Source organism: Pangasianodon hypophthalmus, chromosome 28 (genome assembly GCF_027358585.1).
Source record: "Pangasianodon hypophthalmus isolate fPanHyp1 chromosome 28, fPanHyp1.pri, whole genome shotgun sequence".
NCBI lineage: Eukaryota > Metazoa > Chordata > Actinopteri > Siluriformes > Pangasiidae > Pangasianodon > Pangasianodon hypophthalmus.
The window spans coordinates 13,628,281-13,651,824 of record NC_069737.1 but is presented as its reverse complement, the minus strand read 5'-3'; the positions used below and the strand labels follow the sequence as shown (position 1 = coordinate 13,651,824).

At 40.1% G+C, this 23,544-nt stretch overlaps 2 protein-coding genes across 3 annotated transcripts in view; one reads left to right on the top strand and one right to left on the bottom strand.

Moving 5' to 3' along the window:
- The window catches only part of LOC117596819 (CD209 antigen-like), a 39,997-nt gene that overhangs the window by 2,410 nt on the left and 14,043 nt on the right, over window positions 1-23,544 (bottom strand). The window contains exons 3-5 of the mRNA XM_053230854.1: window positions 490-626; window positions 213-337; window positions 39-145 (exon numbers count right to left, since the gene is read on the bottom strand). Of these exons, the coding sequence (XP_053086829.1) occupies window positions 39-145; window positions 213-337; window positions 490-626 (369 nt within the window). The remainder of the gene's footprint in view (window positions 1-38; window positions 146-212; window positions 338-489; window positions 627-23,544) is intronic.
- Window positions 2,291-12,102, top strand: LOC117596816 (C-type lectin domain family 4 member E). 2 transcript variants are annotated; one of them, XM_053230865.1, is made up of 5 exons: window positions 2,291-2,534; window positions 9,601-9,789; window positions 10,849-10,973; window positions 11,057-11,163; window positions 11,268-12,102. In XM_053230865.1, the coding sequence occupies exons 1-5, from the start codon at window positions 2,390-2,392 to the stop codon at window positions 11,416-11,418; spliced, it is 717 nt and encodes a 238-aa protein (XP_053086840.1). In that variant the 5' UTR covers window positions 2,291-2,389; the 3' UTR covers window positions 11,419-12,102. The 2 variants fall into 2 exon arrangements, with proteins under 2 accessions (XP_053086840.1, XP_053086839.1); XM_053230864.1 differs by lacking the exon at window positions 2,291-2,534 and adding an exon at window positions 7,881-8,166.

The window sequence follows — 23,544 nt, the reverse complement described above, 5'->3', positions numbered from 1 at the left end:
CTGCATCATGAGTAAATTTCAGTTCAGTGATGTCTTACTCAGTGGTCAGTGGTTTACCGTCCACCCATTTAAATTCCCCCTCTGTCTCTCTGTCAGTCAGACCAATCCAAGCTTCAGTACCGCCAAAATATTTACTGATGAACTCCTGTAATTGTAATAGCACAATATGAATATAGATACTCACTTATTCTCTCTCTCTCTCTCTCTCTCACCTGTTCCTCTGTGCTGTTTATGATCACCAGGTCTGCTCCTGTGTCTGTGCAGTACTTTCTGCTGTCATCCCAGTACTTATTTTCAGTAGAAATGTTGTAAATGCTCGATCTGAAAAATCTCCATCCTTGTATAGAGTATTTACATAGATATTAATTCACTTGCATAAAAGGATTTTGGCACTATGATGATTTAATGCTAATGCTTTAGTGATAATGCTTCAGATGTGAATGTAAAGGTGAGTTTTTAACATTCTGCATATGTACAATATTCACTTACCAAGTTTAGAAAGTGCACTGTGCAGTCCAGATCTCTCCCGCTGTAACTGGTCTCTCTCTATAGTCAGGTTGTCGTATCTGGTCTGTAACTGGTCTCTCTCTATAGTCAGGTTGTCGTATCTGGTCTGTAACTGGTCTCTCTCTATAATCAGGTTGTTGTATCTGGTCTGTAGTTGGTTGTTTTCAGTAGTCAGGTTGATGAATTTGATCCACAGCACTGTGATGGCAGTCACCAGGAGAACACACAACAGCACTGCACCCACTGCAGTCACTCTGTAACATCTGTTCCATGCAGTGTTTGTTTTGGAAGCTAGAAAGTAACACAGTCTTAGGGTTATCTACATAGTGTTACTGATGATTCATTCCTTCATTTAAGTAAAAGAAAAAAAAAACAATAAAAGTGTCCAACTGTGTGTGAATATGTGCATGTCTGTGTGTACCTGAAGTCACAGTTCTCTTATGGTATCCGGTCATATCTTCATATAAATCATCATTTACACATACATCACATGCATCATTGTTCTTTACGTCGGCTGATCTGTTGTCTCCTGAAATTCCTGACTTTGACATCTCCATTTCTGTTTTCTTCTGTAATACTGGAACCCTTAGCAGTCTGTTATGTCCAGTTCTCTTATCTCAACTGAAGTTTCCTGCTCTCAGCGTTAAATATATGCTCTGTTCTCAGTACAGGAAGTTGAGGTGAGAGCCACACAAACCACACAGAACTTTCAGAAGCTCCCCTCTGTACCTGCTCTCTTTAGAGTTAGACATTGTGTAGACACTGAATTCTTTACATTAAATAAAATTGCAAATTTGTACACAAAGAACACATGCATAACAGTCTCAGAAGTGTTGATGTTACTCATTCGGTTGATTTCAAATGTCTCTCGATTGTGGCCTTTTACAGACACCTCTTCGATTAGGACACTTCATCATGTTTCAGGGAAGTGTGGAAAAAAAAATCTGAAAGTGAAATTAAAATGGAGCAATGATCTCAGAATATAGACATCCCTGAAATGAAACCTGTGTGATTGGATTTTTTTTTTTTTGAGTTTTTGCTGAGTTGACTATAAAAGTCTATCATAAAATGGATGTGGCATCATTGGCTACTCAAAGGGGACAGACTGATGGGTTTTCAACTGACATTCATCAAGTTTCATTGATTATTTCCCTATAGCAGCACACCCTGTTATGTTTTATTCATTATTAATGTTAACTGTCCCCTCTGAGCCCTTTGCTGGTCATAATTTACAATGTATCACTGGATTTCCGCTCTATGTGTGTGTGTGTGTGTGTGTGTGTGTGTGTGTGTGTTGGGGGAGTTGCATATTACAAAGGAAACCACACTGAGTTTCAGTTTTCTTTTTTTTTTTACCATAGTTTTAACTGGCTCACTGACATTAAGCAAACAGCACAGGGGTGAATGCTCACCATCAGAAATACATAAAATGTAACAAATGAACTCTAGCTGATCTAGAACTCTGAACGTGATCATCTCTGAGTTAAAGAAGTCTAGCAGAAAGAGAGGAGATGATTAGGTGATTCTGATAAAGGCCTTTATCCAGAGATGCAGGACATCAACATTAACAGAACATGCACAACCAGGCATAAAGAATCAGAACCTGTAAAGAGAAGTGAAATCTCATTCTCAAACAGGGACCATATGCACACCTCAGTGTAAATACACATAGACACTAAAGTGAGCATGTACAGAGATGGGCTTCTGAAAGCACTGTCTGTGGTTTATGTGGCTCTCTACTTCCTTTCCAGACAACAGAGCACAGACATATATGTTCAACAACAGCACATATACAGAGTTACTCTGTGCGAGCTGCAGCGGAGACAAAACAGACCTGCACATTACACAGAATGAAGGCTGATCAGGGAAAACAGAAATAGACATGACTGGAAATGTTTATGCGAACTCAAGAACTTCAGCAGACAACAGATCAGCTGACTTAAAGGACACATACGAAGCTATCTATGTGAATGAAGATGTTCTGGAGACTCGGGTGACCAGAACCCATTCGAAAACTACAACCTCAGGTACATACCCACACACACACAAACGCACACACACACGCTTTACGTTAATTGCTGCTGCCTGCAAAGGCCACTTCAATAGCTTTGATAACATTTATTAATGTTGTTCTCTCTAGGTTGGTAGTATTTGTTCCCATATCTATCAGTAGCTCACCAATAAAAAAAGTAGTGTTGACCAATGTATTATATCATGAGGCCTCATCAACGGCATAATAAGAACGATATATAATATGCTCATAATTGCAGGTTTGCGTTCACATTCCTTCTGTTATCGATCGAATCGAGAATTGCGCAATCCATACATCACTTTTGTGCACTCAGGCTTGCAAAAAGGCGTGCACTATGTTTGTCTGTTTGCTTTTTATTACTATTATTTTCCTTTGGGCCAAAGGAACAGGACGAACAGTGCTTCCTTTGTGTGCTACTTGGCATTACCATCACTGTGAGTCAAGAGCGAACTAATGAAAATGTGTCTTTCTACTGAAAGGCCCATTTCCCCTTTCTTAAATTTGCTTGTTCCTTTTAAGCTGTGCTTTTAACTGTGGGGTTTTCTGTCTCTTCTATTTGGGCCAAAAGTGAATAATTACAGTGCCCCAGTCCTATGAATGCCTGGTTTTATATATCAGTATATAAATTAACCATAACAACTCTTTCCCCAGCATCACAAAAGTGGTAACATGACAAATTGAACCAATTATGTTACTCAGCATGAGGACTCCAAGCATAGACAGATTCCACACCTCATGGACTGTGCTGCAGTTTGATTAAAGCATAACCCAGACCACCTTTTCCATGGGGACTGGGGACCGATTCTCTGGACCACTCCTGAGCTTGAAAATAGTTTTCCTAGACCAAAGTCACCGGAATAGTCTGTTGTTGTAGGGGTGTGTGGGATCCTTGAAGATCTTTGCTGCTCTGGACCTGCACCGCCTGGTGTAGATGTCCTGAAGGCTAGCATCATTCTGTTTGATCAGTAAGTGAACTGGAGTGGGTCTAGTGTCCTGGAGAGACAGGAGCGGATGAGGTCTTTGATAAGTCACCACAGAGGTCAGAGCCACTGAACGGTAATTGTTCAGCTCAGCTGGAATGGATGTCTTGGGTACAGGGATAAAAGTGGATCTCTTAAAGCATGTAGGGACAACAGACTGTCAGGGACAGGTTGAAAATAGTGGTGAGCAGTAGGGCTAGGTTTTTAGAACCATTCTGGGGATATTGTCTGGGCCCGCTGCCTTTCTGCTGTTCACTCACCTCAGAGTCTTCCTCATGGCATGTTCTGAGACAGTGAGCTAGAGCTGTGACTATGGAAAGCCAAAAGATTTAGAAACAAAATGCAGTTTTGTATTAAATTAAGACATATGTACATGCATCCTAATTGATTCATTTATTAATGTGACTCTAGTATGTGCATTATTTATAGTTCTAGATTGCATTTGTTACCGGCCTCACGCAGGGTTGCCTGGGCTGGGGTAACTGACAGAGTGATAGAAAACCCGGACACAGATTAGTGTGTTAAATGTTCTGGCGTTTTCTTCAATTGCTTTGCCTTTTGACCCTTGCCAGAACCAGAGGCCTTGCTATCACTGCTGGCTCTGTGCCATCTACAGGATTAGTGTTAAATAGCAGATAATAAGCTTCAATCTCATTGAAATGGGTATTACTCTGTTGTGCATCCTGGTGCCATCTCTTCCCCAGGTAAGTGATACACACGCACTTGGCTGTCCACATGATGTAAAAGAAAACATGATTCATCAGACCAGGCCACCTTCTCCCATTGCTCTGTGATCCAGATCTGATGTTCATAAAACAAATGCATGAATTAACAACAACAGCAGGTGCTTTTAGTGGTGGACAGGGGTCAGCATGGGCACTCTGACAGGTCTGCAGCTACACAGCCCCATACGCAGCAAGCTGAGATGCACTGTGTTCTGGCATCTTTCTATCACAGCCAGCATGAACTTTCTAAGCAATTTGTGCTACAGTAGCTCTTCTGTGGGATCGGACCAGACAGCCTAGCCTACACTCCCCATGTACATCAGTGAGCGTTGGGTGTCCATGGCCCTGTTGCTGATTCACCGGTTGTCCTTCCTTGGACCACTTTTGGTAGGTACTAACCACTGCTTTCTGGGAACACCCCACAATTCAATTCAATTCATTTTTATTTGTATAGCGCTTTTTACAAAGGTCATTGTCTCAAAGCAGCTTTACACAAACAAAAGTAAAGTGAAGTGTGAGTGTGTGCCGTCTCTGATGAGCAAGCAGGGCGACGGTGGCAAGGAAAAGCTCCCTGAGATGGTGATAGGAAGAAACCTTGAGAGGAACCAGGCTCAACAGAGAACCCATCCTCATATGGGTTTACACTGTAGTGTGCGTGTGTGTGAGCACAATGTGTGTTGGTGTAGTCCATGGAAAACAGCTGAAGCGTTTTCGTGGCAGTATGAAGCATTGCCGGTGGACAGGTCCAGAGTGAAGGGGGGGAGGTCTGGATCACCGGCAGCTCAGGAGTGTAGCTCGGCAGAAGGAGAAGGAAAGTGGTTAGGTACACTCACAGTCACCGTGTGGAGATAAAACTCAACATCCACGAGTCCCCCAGATCTACTCCTTTGATAAAAACACTAGTCGCTAAATGCTAGGTTAAATAAATAAGTCTTCAACCTCGACTTAAACACTGAGACCGTGTCTGCTTCACGTACATTAACTGGGAGACTATTCCATAATTTTGGGGCTTGGTAAGAGAAAGCTCTGCCCCCTGCCGTGGTTTTGGCAATGCGTGGTACTGATAGACAGCCTGTATCCTTAGAGCGAAGTAGGCGTGGCGGAACGTAAGGTACTAACATATCGCTTAAATACTGCGGAGCGAGACCGTTTAATGCTTTATAGGTTAGGAGTAATATTTTAAAATCGATGCGGAATCTTACTGGGAGCCAGTGTAGATGTAGATAAGACTGGCGTGATATGCTCTTACTTCCTAGTCCTAGTCAGGACCCTCGCTGCTGCGTTCTGAACTATCTGAAGCTTATTTATGCATCTAGACGAGCATCCAGATAGTAAAGCGTTACAGTAATCTAATCTGGACGTGATAAATGCATGACTAGTTTTTCAGCATCACTTAGCGAAAGTATATTTCTAATCTTAGCGATATTTCTGAGGTGGAAAAATGCTAACCTGCTTACATTATCTACATGCGCCTCAAATGAGAGATTAGAGTCTATAATCACACCGAGATCTTTTACTGTTAGACTACTTGAAACAGAGAGACCATCTAAAGTAACAGTGTGATCTCTAAACTTACTTCTAGCGGCTTGTGGTCCCAGTACCAGAACCTCTGTTTTTTCTGGGTTTAGCAGGAGAAAGTTGCTTAGCATCCAGTCTCTTATGTCTATCGCACATGCCTCAACTTTCTTTAACTGGCTATTCTCATCTGGCCTAGCTGAGACGTATAACTGTGTGTCATCAGCATAACAATGGAAGCTAATATTATGTTTGCGGATTATGTTACCTAAAGGGAGCATGTATAACGTGAAAAGCAGTGGGCCTAAGACTGAACCCTGCGGAACGCCATATTCTACTCGATAACGTGCTGAGTGGTCACCGTTTAAATCTACAAACTGATAGCGACAAGACCTGCTGTTCTGGAGATGCTCTGACCCAGTCATCTAGCCATCACAATTTGGCCCTTGTCAAATGCGCTCAGATCCTTACAATTGCCCATTTTTCCTGCATCCAGCACATCTACTTCAAGAAATTACTGTTCACTTGCTGCCTAATACATCCCACCCCTTGAAAGGTGCCATTGTAACGAGACATTCAATGTTATTCACTTCACCTGTCAGTGGTTTTAATTTTATGGCTGATCAGTGTATATACATGTAGATTAAAAGCTATATATAAAATTATTTCACAATGATATGTCAGTTACCTTAAATAATGCCTGGAAATAATCCATGACAATTATTATTGATATACATCAATAGATTTCTGATTAATCTTCAATTTATGATAGATACTGTATGTTGCATTACATACATTATTCGTTCTCATTTTAGTTCATCACACAATTTATCTCACCTTCTTTCATTAGGTCAAATGTTAAAATTTTGTGTCATGTTTTTAGATTTCCCTTTGTTTTGCTGTCCTCTGTCTCTGTTTTGGGATCTGCACTACTCCCATAGAGTTGCACCACCCTCTCTATGTATCCTCCTCTCTCCTTAAACATTATTACATAATCAGAAGACATCTTTTTATTTAAAACAAAAATACTCAAAAATGAAGATGGACTCTCAGTCTATCTATGTAAAGCAGCACTTTGTGTCAGAGTTTTGGTCCTTTTTTCTGTTTTTTTGTTGTGTTATGTTTTTTTCTCCACTAGATGTCACCCTGCCTTAGTTTATCTTTGTTGTAATTGGTGTCATTGCTTTCACCTGTGTCTTGTTGCCGTTCTGTGTATTTAAGCCGTCCCTTTTGCCTTTTTTCCCTGCTTGGTTATTATTGTTTCCTAAGCCCCTGTTGCCTTTAGCGTTGCTACTAAATAAGGAAGTCTCCAGCAGAACTGAGGTTAAGCAATGAATTGCATCAGAGAGTCATGTCTTGTGCTACGGTTATATATTGACAAAGCAGTAAAATAAGCTCAATCACCTCATTATTCCTCACTTGATAACACCAATCCTAACTGTTTCCTTTTTTGTAAATAGTTATATAATATTACATAAGAAATGAAATACTTAGGGGCATGCGGTTATAGCAAAATAATCAACAAGAGGGAAATGTGATGTGGCCTGGCTCAAAGTGGAGTTACACATATCACATCAAAGTTCATTATTTAACATTTATAGCACATCCTGACATGTTTTGTTCCTCTTATACCACACCATTTTGTCAGCGATTACAATCGAGCAGAGATGGTTGCAAATGAAGGCAGACTTGGGACCAAGAAGTAAGCTGATCCAATAAGTCAATCAAAAGCAGGGTGAGAAACAGGCATGAATCAGGTGATCAGCAAACAAAGACAAAACCAGAATGGAAGACTTAGTTTCACTGTGCATGAACTCAGAGAGAAACTTCACACTGTGTGTATGTGTGTGTGTGTGCAGACTGAATCCAGGTGTGTGTGAGATCAGTAATCAGGTGAAGGTATATGTGATAGTGGATGTGGGTGACGAGAATGAGACTCAGAATATGTTCTGAGGCTGTGAAGGATTCTGGGAATTGGAGTTCAGGGCCTACTCCGGTGCTGACATAACATCAATGACAATCCTGTACCCAATAATACACGAACAATTCTTCTGGAATTATACAGTTGGAATTGAGTTCTGCTGACGCCTGATGACTTCCTCATTTAACAGCATTACACAATTATGATTTCACTATTCACCAGCGCAATAAGTGGCCTGTGTTGTTACAACCTATACACACAAAGCGGAGGTTGATGGATGCAGGCAGAGACACAGTACTTCAGTCTTTTAGAGATCAGAGATGTCTGAGCTAGATTCTGAGTATGTGAACTACACTGAGAAAAGAGGAGAGCACAGAGAAATAGTAGTGGAAATCTATGACAGTGCAGACACTGTTAGAGGTCATGACCATAAAGAAGAAACAGAAGCCACGAGAAAAGAGAAAAGCCTACAGACTGAACACACAGGTACGCAGGTTTTAAAGTGTATATTGCATAGTGATGTGTAAGAAATGAAACACTCGGGTTGCAAAACATTAAGACTAGAGTCAATGAATGAATATTATAGTACAGCTCTTGTGATTGGTCAGAAGGCAATACATTCACTGCTCCACATAATCTAAGAGTAAATAAATGGATTAAAAACATGTTGGTATTTAACAAATAAAAATGTCTACTTGTTGATATGGTAAGGTTTTCTGTCAGTAAACATTTATTTAACATATTTTTGGAAGGAATCGCCAGTGTCTGCGCTTTGTCACAGTCATACGTAACACTGCAACTTTGAGTTTTCCAAACATTAGTATCAAAGAATAAATTACATTTTGCTTTACGGTTTCTTGGTAACATGTCTAGCTGCAATTTTCTTTCTTTTTGAAGTCAAGAGAAAGTGAGGGAATGACTGTTTATAGCTGTTAACTGTTAACATAAGCAAATTGATTTTTTAAAAAATGTCATTCTCTTTAAAAAACAATTAACAATTTTTGTTAAATATTAAGAAATGCATTCATATTCTCTCTCTCTCTCTCTCTCTCTCTCTCTCTCTCTCTCTCTCTCTCTCTCTGTGTTATCACATTATTTGCTTTGTATGTGGTTATGTAAGCAAATGAAACAAAAGTAAGCTAGGTATACTGTAAAAAAAAAAAAAAGAAAATGTAAAATGCTAAATGTAATAAATTAAAAGAAAAAAACCTGAATATGAAATTTGTTCATTTTTAATTGCATTGATATGCCATTCAGATGTAACAGCACATGTTATTTAAAATATCTTTACAATGGTTGAATATAAAGCAGATCACCAAATCAGTGCATCACCAAAACAAATCATATGCATCCCAATATGTACTATGAGATGTTATGAAATAACCACTCCATTTCTTATAGTTTTAAGAAGTAAGGAAAAGGAGAAGTACATTGTAGAAGTACTGGATTGCTTAAGGTAGATATCTGCCATTAAAATGAGGAAGGAAACGAAATGAGAAAGAAAGAAAGACAATACTTTCATTTCCTTGTTTTCTCATGATCATACTCAAATAGGCTGTGGCATTCAAACAATGCTCAACTGGCAATTAAAGGCCCCGATGTGTGCTAAGAAAACATTCCCCACACCGTTACACCGCCACCACCAGCCTGAACTGTTCACACAGGGCAGTTTGGATTCATGGATTCATGCTGGTGATGCTAAACTCTGACCTTTCCATCTTCATGTTACAGCAGAAATCGTAAGAGGGAACATAGTCATTTTCTTTACTTGTAGGTCTATCGTTAGAGGATCTTTACATGGAGAACACAGTTCTCGCACAGTCTGTTATAGAATTTTATTTGGGTTTTTCATTTTGTACAGTGTGACAAGTGATAAGCTTAAAAGATAATAAGTGTGCATCTGTGTTCATTCATCTCTAGGAGAAACATGGAGCAGATGTTACAAACTGACCACAGTGTGTGTGCTGCTGCTGTGTGTTCTCCTACTGACTGGCATCACGGTGCTGTGGATCAAATTCAATAACGTGAGTACAGAAAAAGACCAGCTACAGACCAGATACAACAACCTGATGGAGAACTCCGAACTGCACAGTGCAATTTCAAAACTTGGTAGGTGAATACTGTGTTTATGTGAAATGTTAAATACTCGCATCTACACCAGAAATTATTTCATTCATTTTTAAGGCAAGATGCTACAGGTGAATAGGATTAAAAAAAATCTATAAATAAATAAATAAATAATAGATTTCACAGTTAATCTTTGGCAGTTGATTGCTCTTACAGATTTATTTTTTCTTTTTTTGATAGTGGAACTTTTTCAATTACATTGATTTAGGAAAAATAAGACTGCATCTAATTAAATATGCATAAATTTGTTTATTTAATAAAACCAAAAATGTATTGTTTTTGTGATGACACTCTCGTGAGAAATCCTTTTACAAAATATTTTGCTGCAAAACCATTTCTTTATTGTTTAATCAAGAAAATACCTCCATAGTTAATTCCCAAAATACCTTCATAGTTTTATTTATTGCACCTAGTGGTCAAAATGGGAACTACAACAAGTAATAATAGCGGCTCTTTGGGGCAGGAATCATGATGCACCATACTCAGGGGAGGAGGAGCGCATAGGATGAGGTTTTTTTTACACCACATTAGGCTAGTTAGGCTAGTTAGGCTAGTTTAAAAAACTTTTGCGTGGATTTTGAGATGTAGTTGCACTGGAAATTTAGCTGAAAACCTGGCAACCCTGGTTAATGATATTAGTTCTTTTGTGTGCGCCTCACTGGCAACAAGAAACCTGGGTTTTTTTTGTTTTTTTTATGTGGTAATAAAAACACAATGTGGTGTGGTTTAAAATGTGAAACTAATCATTTCCTGCTCTAATATTTTTATTAGTAACATTTAAGAGAAGACATGTTATAAATTCAATTCATCCAAAAATCTTAAAATATTACTGATGAGATAAAAAAAACATTCATTTCTACATTGTGTTGTCTTGCCTTGATTTATACTAGGTAAAGTTATTAAGAATGATAGTTATATACACTTGAAATTAGGCAACATGATTTAAAGACAGTGATGGAAATCAAATCATCTCTGAAGCATTATGAATAAATTATGTTATCAAATGAATACATCAATATTTATATAAATACTCTAAAAAAGGATGGAGAGTTTTCAGATCGAGCATTTACAACATTTCTACTGAAAAGAAGAGCTGGAATGAGAGCAGAAAGTACTGCAGAGAGAGAGGAGCAGACCTGGTGATCATAAACAGCAGAGAGGAACAGGTGAGAAAGAGAGAGAGAGAGAGAGAGAGAGAGAGAGAGAATAAGTGAGTATCTATATTCATATTGTGCTATTACAATTACAGGAGTTCATCAGTAATTATACTGGCAGTACTGAAGCTTGGATTGGTCTGACTGACAGAGAGACAGAGCGGGAATTTAAATGGGTGGACGATAAACCACTGACCACTGCGTAAGACATCACTGAACTGAAATTTACTCATGATGCAGTTTTTCTCTCAGTCTGATGCTTCAGATGTTAAATAACAGACATTCTGATTCTGTCTGTGTTTTCAGGTTCTGGTGGGACGGAGAACCCAATGATTACAACAATGAGGACTGTGCTATAACAGGTTATAGCAAGGCTAAATCTAACATATCGACCTGGGCTGATTATCCCTGTAACCACCCTGTAGTCGGGATTTGTGAGATGAAAATATTTAACTGAGCACATGAAGGTCAATAGCTGAAATTGTGAATGTGAAGCTTGAGGCTGTACTTCTTTCCCATTTATTCTCACAATAGCAGCTATCAGGTAGCTTGAATGATTCTGTGTAACATTCATAAAGCTTGTGTGGATTTAAAAAGAAGATAAAACTTACAGTTGGGGTCATAAGTTTACATACACCTTGCAAAATATTAATAATTATTTTTTTAAATACTGCCCTGAATAAGCTTTTTCACATAGCAGATGTTTTTATATAGTCCACAAGACAAAATAATAACTGAATTTACACAAATGAACCAGTTAAAAAATTTAACAACTATCAAAAGATGAACAACTATCACAAAACATAAAAACAGCAGTTGATCATCCAGGTAACACACACTTTCACAAAAACTGGTTAATTTGTGAAAATTCAGTTATTATTGTATCTTGTGGATTATATGTAAACATCTGCTATGTGAACTAGCTTATTCGGTACTAAATAAAAAGCACAATGCAATTTTTATGATCCCTCTTATTTTTTTGTAATTATTAACATTTTGCAGATTCGGCAAGGGGTATGTAAACTTATGTAATTTTACCAACTGTATTTTACCAATTACCAACTGTAATTCTGTTCTGTAAAAGCATCTTTGAGTATCTCGCAAAGCGCTCTATAAATAAAATGTATTATTATTATTATTATTATAACTTTTTTTGGACTTACTTTTGGAAGAGCGATTTTCTGCCCACTTCTACATTGCTGTAACTGTGTCTTGGTCTCTTATTATTTTTAGCCAGTGGCACAAAGTGTACAGAAGATCACATGACCATATGAGCCACATTTCAGGAAGCTTGATTTTATCATGTTGGACACAAATGAGAGTGTTGATTGTGTTTTGCCTTTAATATGGATGATTTGGTATAAAGGAGAGCTGAACAGGAAATGAGTGAACAGTGCAGTACTGACCACCGGGTGAAAGCTCACTGAACTGAAAGCTGAGTTTCACTGAATAAGATGTCACTGAACTGTATTCACTTCTGCAGTAGTGGTCACTGAACACAGTAAGACTAGCAGAATAGACAGAGCCTAGACTAGATGGTGTTTTAAATTGTTAAACATATTAGATATTACGTATTATATTAGACATAGCTCCTCCCCATGAATATATACACACACACACACACACACACACACACACACATATATATATATATATATATATATATATATATAAGTCACTTTTTGCTCCCATTAGGGGTCTTTTCTTGGTCAAATTGACCCTGGGACATGACTGGGGGTTTCAAACACTGCAGACATGAAACATTTACATAATTCCATTGTATTCTAATGTATATATGGTCTCTAACTCCTTTATAAACAATAATGATGACAAATCTGTTTAATATTTGAACTATTTGAATTTGAACAATGAAACTGTCATCTGTTTTTGTGTGATATATACAATGAATCAACATAATTAACATGTGCAGCATAACACATTTGTTTTTCTGGTAAAACAAATGAAAAAAGGTTTTCATGACTGTTGATAATTAGATTATATTATACTATATGTTTGTTACGATCGCCAGCTGGAGTGCCCATGAACTCCACTAGAGGGCACTCCACCCTGGACTCTTGCCATTGCTTTCTGGACTCCATTTCCCATGTGTTCCTTGCCCCTCCTGTGATCTTGTCATGTGTTATCCTTGTCTTTGTGTCATGTTCTGATTGTTTCCTTGGTTTCATGTGTCTTGTTCTGATTGGTTGATTAAGTCATGTGTCCTTGATTGGTGTATAAAGCCCTCATGTAGCCATTGTCTCGGATCGTGTATTGATGTTGTAACCTGCAGTCTGTTCAAGTCAAGTCAAGTCAAGTCTGTTCAAGTCAAGGCAAGTCTTTATTTGTATTGTGGATTTCACTTTGCTAATTAAAAGCTGCACTTGGGCTCAGTGGACTAATGTTACGATGTTATTATATATCATATTATATTTATATTTAAAGTAGTATAGGATATGACAAAGCAAATGCCAGCTGTAAAGAACAAACAGAAGAGTTACACAACTTCTGTGATTCCACAAAGAACTCCCTGCTGAGGGTCTGTTACAGCTAACAGCTAACTAAAGAACAAGACATGGCCTTACTACAGAAAAAGATGTTAAATGTAATCTCACTAAAAACTGTCAATGACCTCATCAACCACGCCCTTTTAACTGTCATCAAATAACTCCTACTAAATGCATTTATCATAAGGAAAAATACTGGGGGAGATGAAGGTCAACTGAACATTATCCCCAAAAAACTAGAGGGCCTCAGAGACATTTTGGCTTCACTTTTGAATCCCTGTTCTGACTTCCAACCACATATACAGTCACTGGTGGTAACCTTTCAACTATTGATGCCCCCAAATAAGGAATCAGCTACATACCTCACCTCCAAGTCATAAATACAGTAACAGCACTGTGCATTTGGGATTCAGTCATGAAAGACAGGGTGCCATGGTGGGGTTTTATGCTTGGATGGACTTTTCACTACATTTAGATGAACAGCAGGGGGCAGTATGACTTTGAGTAGACCACAATCCCTGAGCTCCACATCCCTCCAGACAGGTGTTGGATGTGAAGAGCCCTTACAGGGTTATGGTGCTCCTTACATTGTGCTGTGCAGAAACCACGCCCATTATTTACAACATGTTTACTCAAAATTAATAAATAAATATGCCTATGATTATAAAGAATGCAGCAATAAATATATATAAAAAGTCCATATTTTGTGAAATAATTTAATACTTTTATAATAATTATTATAAAATATTATATTATAAAATATTTATTATCTTTCAAAATGCCTCCCACTGAAAAAGCCTAATTTTATTTCATAATGCCCTTTTTCATTTCATCATTTTTCTATTTTTTATTAAACAGACCTTGAGAGTGTGTCATGTCTAGTAATAACAGCAGCTACTCAAAAAAATGTCTTTAGTGGGATTTATTTCCATAACAGGTTTGTCCATGAAACTAGTAAATTAAATCAAACTGCCATAATCAAATGCATGATGATGATGATGATGATGGAGATGATGAAGATGATGATGATGATGATATTTGCAGCATTACACAGAAATAGCTCTCAGATTCAGCAACAAGGAAAAGGACAGTTTGGTGCCTTTATTTCTGAGAGTGCAGGTCACAGTTTAAAGAGAAGCCATTAAACCCAGTAGGATCAATTGTCTGATTGAGATAATGAGCTGATTAATGTCTCTAATCCACATACACAAGATTTTATACACAGCTGCTGCATGCACACAGCTGCTTTCACCATTGCACATCATCTGAATTTATTTTGATGTTTTTTTGCTGAAGGCATTGACGAAATGATAATAAACTTCATCCCTCTGTGAAAAGGGAAAATGAAGCTGAAGTTTTCGCTGCTCATCGCACTGCAGCCGATTGTGTCTAATTGTTTTCAGCTCGTAGCTCATAGCAACAGTCCACACTGAGAGGCGTGACACCGTGACCACGTGACTCTCTGCCTCGCGAGAACACCGCGGGCAGCGTGCGGGATTGTGGTGAAGTCTCGGGGACTGTTCCAAATGCTCGCTCGAGCACCCCGCTATGACGTCATCGAATGGTTCGATTTGGGGCGGCGCCATGGGACTGTGACATGTGTGTGACGTCACAAAGGGGACGCTTATATTAAAGAGGCTACACACAGCACGAGCCTTCTTTCTTATTTACAGCTGATTTCTTACTACAGTCTCACTGCAGAACGACGGACTAAACGATGGAGAAGTTTTATTATTTTCTGCCATCAGTGCTTAAAAACTGGCTAACAACGCCAGACAGTGATGAAGAGGAAGAAGTTGCGGCCGGAGCAACAGAAGAGGAAGAAGTTGCGGAGCAGGATGAAGTTGCGTCTGCAGCAACGGAGCAGGAAGATGCTGCGCCTGCAGCAACCGAGCAGGAAGATGCTGCGCCTGGAGCAACCGAGCAGGAAGATGCTGCGCCTGGAGCAACGGAGCAGGAAGATGCTGCGCCTGGAGCAACGGAGCAGGAAGATGCTGCGTCTGGAGCAGCGGAGCAGGAAGAAGTTGCGCCTGGAGCAATGGAGCAGGAAGAAGTTGGATCTGGAACAACGGAGCAGGGAGATGCTGCAACCGAATTACCAAAACAGGAAGAAGTTGAGAGAGACTTCCATGAGAACATCTGTGGTAAAATGCAGCAAGTGAAACTCTGCGTTTTGACGAACAAAGAAACCCGTTTGAAAGGGCAGACCCTTGCCAGGCAGCTCTACCACCAGGAGGAGTTCAGATGTCCGAAGACTATCCGGGAGCTGAGTGAGGATCTGGAATTAGCCGAGGTAACAGTGAAAGCGTACGTGACGTACTTTAAGTTTGGGTCGATGTCTCTGAACGAGGCTCTCCGATCTTTCCTCAAAGTGCTTTGGCCAGAGGATGAACTTGAGATTCAGCATCTCCTTATAACACACTTCTCTCATTGGTACCTTATGTGTACTGGACAACCGCTCGGCTTACAGACTGCAGTGTACAACCTGAGTTGGGCCATGATCATACTGAATGCTGATCTTAATGGCAGTCACAAAGGGAGGAAAATGACTTGTGAAGAATTTCTAGCAAACCTCAGTAGTGCGAGTTGCGACTTTCAGTATCCTCTGAAACATTTGAAGAACATCTATAAATCGATCAAAACGAAGCCGCTTAAAGCGTTCAGAGTTAAAACTAGATGTCGGTCTGTGGGCAGAAAGGAAACATCGATACCAGAGGATTCTGGCTGTAAGTCATCATTTGGGACTGACAACAACCCTACCGCTACTGTCCACAAAACAGGAAATCTCATCTGCAAAAGAGTTACAGATGAGAACGGGAGAAAAACCAAAAAGTGCCAGAGAGCATGGAAGCCGTTTACTGCAGTTCTAAAAGGCATGGTTCTGCATTTACAAAAAGACACATCTGACTTGTGCGAGGCAGACAACAAGAATGCCATTAGACTGCATCATGCCATGGCATACCCTGTAGATTACAAAAAGAGGCCCCATGTGCTGTGCCTCAAGACCGCAGTCTCCAGATTCTTCTACTTCCAGGCTGAGAGTGAAGTAGAGCAGACATCATGGGTTGCGATCATTAACCGCATCGCCGCCCGTTACTCTGCTCCTCCACTCACTTCTGCTTCACACAGCATCAAGACACATCACCCTCAGGTCCTACCTTCATTCCTCACCACTCTGTCTCTAGAGCAGCAGCTCGAGTACCACAAGGACCAGTTACAGAGGGTTTCAGAACATATAGATTACTATCTGACATTGCCTCTTTGGGATGGTACTTTATCTTTAGCTTATATGGAGCAGGAGGTGAAGCGCTACACAACGTATGTGAGAGTGTTACAGGAGCTTGTTGCAGAAGAAGATGCGGGAGAAGGTTGCACAAACAGGACAACAACAATGTACAGGGGTATAGTTACTTTTATTGGTTAGAAAAATTAATAAAGATCATTCAAATGATACAATGATGGCTCTGATGCAATACTATGTGTGTCTAATATGATATAGTTACTATAGTAACAGTTTACTTGTATGGCATGTGATCTACATAATCTAGGGCTAATAATAAACAGATAAACAGGTTGAAATGTGTTGTTATTTAACAAAGGAGAATGTATAATTGTTGATATGGTGAAGTTTTCCATTATGAGATTTCTGTTTATTTAACATTTATGGAAGGAGTCTCCAGTGTCAACACTATGTAACAGTCAGTGAGTTTTAAGCCATAGGAAAGTCTTCAGGACAGAGGAGTTTGCACTCAATAACACAATTTTATTATGTTATGTTTATCTTGTTATGTTTCACACACTTTTCACATGTGGACTTTTCATGGTTTTAATATGATGGCTGTATCATGGCTTTTATCATGATCTTAATAAGATGGTGGAAATTTGATGGTTTTACAACAAAATAAAAATTGTCAGCAGGGAATAAACATTTTATTATGGAAAAGAAAAAGGGCATTATGAAATGAAAAAGGGCATTTTCAAAAAAAAAAAAAAAAGATGTTATGGAATTAACATTGAACCAAAATCTGACAATGTTTTTTGTGAAAAAGAGTTTGATGAAATAATATTTTCTAATAATAAGTGCAGTATGATTTATTTCTTGAATTATTTCACAATGCATTGATTCAGTTATATATTTATTGATGCATTTGCTCATTTTATTATTTCTTTATTTATTTAATTCTGATTAAACTACCTCTCTCTCAGCAAAATAAAGCTCAGGATCAAAGTTCACACTGAGTTGTCTGGTTCCTTGAGTATCTTCAACTTGAGCAAATATTCCAAAGTATACTGATTGCAATGACAGGGAAAATACGGCTTGCAGTGAATTTTATAAAACTCTAAATTTGTGTATACCTCTATACAATAATAATAATAATAATAATAATAATAATAATAATAATAATAATCATACACTAATTCAATATTTTATTTACTTTATCATTGGATGGCAGTACAATAAGTGCAAAACAAAGAAGGCACTACATTATTTAAGGATATTTAAATAAAGCTATTCACAAGCACTATATATACACAATGCAGAAGTATGTGCCATGATCATTGGCATGCAATTCCCTAATATCTTATAAATATCACTTTAGATGTATTTAAAACATTGTATGTGTGACAGGTGGAATAATGTGCACTACATACTGTAATTCAGATCCAGTAGAGGGAGCTCTAAACTGCTGCGGTATGCTGAAGGGCACGTCGCTTTTCTTCCACTCATTATACACATGAGCTGAGGAAAGTTGTGTCCGTGCATCTTTTACACTACTACCTCCCTTTTCAGGGCTTTTACATTTGGAGGCACCGCTGGGATGAGAGAAGTGAGGCTGGTATCCTGCATTAGAGGGAGCCCCCACATCGATCATCCCATAAAAGTATCCCAGGTAGTAGAAAGCGCAGCCACAGTTGAAGTGAAAGTCTAGTCAAGGAAAGCGTGCATCCTGAGGCGCAGAGTGTCAACTAGGGGGGCAGCAAAAGTCCATGGTAACAGGCAAAACACACTCCATTTTTATGTTTTCGCTCACCTGCCAGAATGGGTCCAGAAATTGAAAACCTGCAGTTTGAGATTAAAGGAACTCTTTTCCAACTGACCATAGACCAGTTGATGCAAATAAGTGACTTCCTTGAAATTTCAGGAACAAGTCGAGACAAGATAGCTGACAAGACTTGTAATGCCCTTGTCTCGCATATTATCCGACATGTTGAACGCGAAGAGCTGAGTGAACTTGAAGATGAGGGCATGTCAGAACTGTTAAGCTTAATGGACATGATAAAAACCTTGCAAGATCATAACATAAATAGTATGCCAGAAAACACAAAAGATAGTGATGAACAGGAGAAATTGAAGAGAGAATTAGGGCAGCTAAAACTTATCGTGCAACAGAAGGAAACTGAAATGCAGAAACTGACTAACAGAAAGCATATGGTAAGCAATCAATCTGTACCAGTTCACACAGCCCCAGCTTCTGCTAACAGTCCACCATGGCGAAAAGACTATAAAATCTCAGGCCAAATTGGTGAACCTGGACAAAAGGACAGGCTTACCTTCTCCAGCCTGGCCCGCCAAATTGAGAATGGGTTGAGTAAAGGTTACCCTGAATCAGAAATAGTGGACGCTGTTATCAGAGCTATTGTACCCGGACTCCAACTACGCAGTTATCTGGAAGGTAAAAGCGATCTGTCTCTGCCTACTCTTAGAAGGATCCTCCGCTCACACTATCAAGAACGTAGTGCAACTGAGCTATACAAACAGCTCACTACAGAGGTCCAGGGCAGTAGAGAGACCCCACAGAACTTCTTAATCAGAGCGATGGATTTAAGACAAAAAATACTGTTTGCATCGCAGGAAGCAGAATCTAGTCTAAAGTATGACCCTGCACTAGTGCAGAGCATGTTCATGCACACTATACTCACAGGCTTGCAAAATGACAACATTAAAACTGATCTCCAGCCTTACCTGTTGCAACCAACTACCTCCGATGAGTTACTCTTGGAGAGGCTCAATATGGCATGTGCTAATGAGAAAGAGAGGCAAGATAAAAAGAGGCAGATCGCACCACAGCGGCATCCTGCGGTCCACGCAATTCAGTCTAGCGACATAAATGGAGACAAGAAATTCACAGCTCAACAAACCATTACTACACTTCCCCCAGATGTGTTGTCCGACCTAAAGGAAATCAAAGCAGATATAGTACTGTTAAAGGATCTCAAGGCAGAAGTATCACAAATTAGAGAGTCCATTCATAAAACAGAGATTGCTCCTAAGCCCTGTCTCCCTGTTGGCAAAGAGACTGATTATGGGGCAGCCCACCATTCATGCTATTCTCAGCCTCAGTTCATGGCCTGGAATAAAGAGGGAGCCACAGCTTTTCATCATCCAAGTGGACCTGTGCAAGAGTACCAAGCTATGAGTGGTTCAAGGTTGGCACGGACTGCCCAGTGTCAGCAGAGATTCGCACCACAGAGATACCCAATGCCACGCCCACGACCAAGATGTTTTGCGTGCCAGCAGTGAGGAGATGAATACTGCCAGCACTGCTACAGATGTGGGAGTAGCGAACATTTCCGTGCGGGCTGTAGGGGCTACAGAGGACTCCCTAGTGCTGAAAGAGGGACCCCTTTAAACGAGGAACGGTTGCCCCCGAGGGACAGGGAGTCACCGGGGCAGTCAAAGTGTCCCAAAAATGTACCAGCTGTGGAGAAATTGAGAGACATAAGATGCTTCAACAGTGTTCAGTGTGCAAAACAACACGCTATTGCTCCAGGGAATGTCAGGTTAGTCATTGGCCAGAACATAAGAAAACCTGTAAACTGTTCACACAAGATGAGAAGAGAACAGAACAAACACAGTCATGTAAGATGATGACTGACAAAAAGAGATATATTGTGACAAAGGAACATTGTACAGTGACTGAACTTGTGGGGAAAAAATGTCTTGTCCTCTGCTACCTACAAGGAAAGAAAACCCAGGTACTGTGGGATACTGGCTCACAGGTGTCCGCAGTCGATGAGGTGTGGAAAACTAGCAATCTCCCAGACATTGAGTTGAGAGACATAGCAGAGATAGTTGACCCAAATGACCCCTTGCAGGTTGAGGCAGCTAATGGTACGGCGATGCCGTATGTTGGGTGGGTAGAAGTGACTTTTAGGCTAGCTGGTGGTGCTGATGAGTTTCAGGTTCCCATGCTTGTAATGAGAGGCAGTCAACAGCCATGTCCTATTATTGGCTTCAATGTCATTGAACGTGTTGTTATCAACAGCCAAAAGAACCAGACAAACAATGTAGACGAAGAGAAACTGATAAAAACAGTGAAAACAGCTTTTCCTAACCTAAAGAGAAGGAAAGCTAAGGCATTTATTAAAGCAGTGAGTGTTGAAAGAACAAGTGAGTATTTGGTAAGAACAGCCAGCCAGAAGGTAACCATACCGAGTCATAGTGCTGTCCAAGTAGAGTGTAGAATCTGTGGCGGACCCTTTAAAGAAGATACTACATTAATCTTTGAGCCTGATAGTAACCCCCAGTGGCCAGAGGGACTTGAGTTCTGTGACACGTTGATTCAGGTGAGGCAAGGGGCACAGCCAAACATCATTCTGAGTGTACAAAACCCCACTGACCATGACATCATGTTGACAGGAAAGGTAGTGATTGGTACAGTACAATCAGTCACATCTGTGTACCCGCTTAGCTCAGCTAAGGAAACACACTCACCTGCTGATATAAATAGCATTCAGACCCAACATACTGAACGTCAGGAAAATAGTACAGAGCTCTGGGACCCCCCCATTGATCTAAGTCACCTAGATGAGAGCCAGAGAAAAATAGTACGTGAGATGTTGAGGGAGGAGTCAAGCTCCTTCTCTCGATCAGATAATGACATAGGTTGTATTGAGAAACTTCAGTTGAAAATTTCATTAAAAGACCCAGAGCCAGTAGTCCGGACCTACATGTCAGTGCCTAAGCCATTATATGAGGAAATGAAAGATTATCTGAGAGACCTAATCACACAGGGATGGATAGAGAAATCCCACTCTTCCTATGCATCACCTGTTGTTTGTGTACGAAAAAAATGTGGCTCTTTGCGTCTGTGCATAGATTACAGGGAGCTAAACCGTAAGACTCACCCTGACAGACAGCCGATCCCCAGAGTCCAGGATATCATGGATGGCCTTGGAGGAAACACTATGTTTTCACTGTTAGATCAAGGGAAGGCATACCATCAAGGGTTCATGGAAAAAGACAGTAAACATCTGACAGCTTTTGTGACACCGTGGGGACTGTACGAATGGACCAGGATCCCATTCGGGCTTATGAATGCTCCAGCAGCCTTTCAGCGCTGCATGGAGGAGTGTTTAGAAGGCTTCAGAGACAAAATTTGTGTCCCATATCTGGATGATACGTTAGTGTTCAGTAAAACATTTGAAAGTCATGTCAGTGATGTAAAAAAAGTATTGCAGAGATTGAGACAGTGTGGAATCAAATTAAAACCAAGTAAATGTGAGTTATTCAAAAGCGAAATCCGCTACCTGGGGAGAATAGTATCGGCAGAAGGGAATAAAATGGATCCTGCTGACACAGCTGCCATAAGGGTTCTGAAAGACAAAAATCCAAAAACAGTTGGTGAGTTGAGGCAGATTCTGGGACTGTTGAGCTACTATCGCCAGTACATTAAGGACTTTTCTTGCATTGCCAGCCCCCTTTATGAGCTAACAAAGGGTCCTGATCAAGAAGTAAGCTCACGGCCTAAGGGGAGGAAGTTGCACACAAAGAGAAACGCAAAAGTGGTGCCATCTCACACACCAATTGATTGGACAGACTCACACCAACAAATCCTGGAACAACTGATAAACTGTCTGGTTCAACCCCCTGTCCTGGCATTCCCAGACTTCTCCCAGCCATTCACTCTCCACACAGATGCATCCAACAAGGGGCTTGGTGCCGTGTTATATCAGAAACAAAATGGGAAACTGTGTGTAATTGCATATGGGTCTCGGACACTGTCAGCATCAGAAAAAAACTATCACCTTCATTCAGGTAAATTGGAATTCCTCGCTCTTAAATGGGCCGTTACAGAAAGATTCCGTGACTATTTGTACTATGCCCCCTTTTTCACAGTTTACAGTGACAACAACCCCTTGACTTACGTCTTGTCCACTGCTAAATTGAATGCTACAGGAAGCAGATGGGTAGCCGAACTAGCTGATTTCAACTTTACCATTAAATACCGTCCTGGCAAAGAGAACATTGATGCTGATAGTCTGTCTAGAATGCCAGTTGATGTAGAGAAGTTAATGAATGAGTGCACGGAGGAGATGTCTTACGATGCAGTGGGAGCAACTGTGCAGGCGGTAGAAACACAGCAAGAGTCGAATGCCTCATGGTCAATGGCCATCTCTGTCAATGGTGTACTTGATACCACAGACACTACCATTGTCTCATTAACATCAGCACAGATTCAACAAGATCAGAAAGATGACAGACATATTGGGCTGGTTCTGCAGAGTAAGTTGTTGGGAGTGAGGCCATTGCGTAAAGAATTAAAAAACTTTAGCGCGCCGAGTGTTTGTCTTGTCCGTGAATGGGAAAAACTGGAGACAGATGAGAATGGAATCTTGTGGAGAAAGACAGCTCACAGGAAACAACTGGTGTTGCCTGACAAACATAGAACCACTGTATTAAAGGAGCTTCACGATCAAATGGGGCACCAAGGTGCTGACAGGACAGTATCACTGATGAGAGACCGCTTCTTTTGGCCATACATGCAGCGAGAAATTGAACGATATGTCATGACCTGTGTTTGTCTAAAACAGAAGAAACCTAGCCGCGAGACTAGGGCTCCTCTCACAAATATCATCACTACACAGCCATTCCAACTTGTGTCAGTGGACTTCCTACACCTTGATAGGTGCAAAGGCGGCTATGAATATATATTGGTTATTGTAGATCATTTCACGCGCTTTGCACAGGCGTACCCCACAACATCAAAGTCTGGAAAAATAGTGGCAGACAGAATATTCAATGATTACGCTCTGAAATTTGGATTCCCCGCACGCATTCACCACGACCAAGGAGG

Coding starts and splice junctions, on each gene's coding strand:
- LOC117596816 (XM_053230864.1), top strand. CDS start 8,001: ATGTCTGAGCTAGATTCTGAGTATGTGAACTACACTGAGAAAAGAGGA. Junction 8,167..9,600: donor CCTACAGACTGAACACACAG/GTACGCAGGTTT, acceptor ATTCATCTCTAG/GAGAAACATGGAGCAGATGT. Junction 11,164..11,267: donor GATAAACCACTGACCACTGC/GTAAGACATCAC, acceptor CTGTGTTTTCAG/GTTCTGGTGGGACGGAGAAC.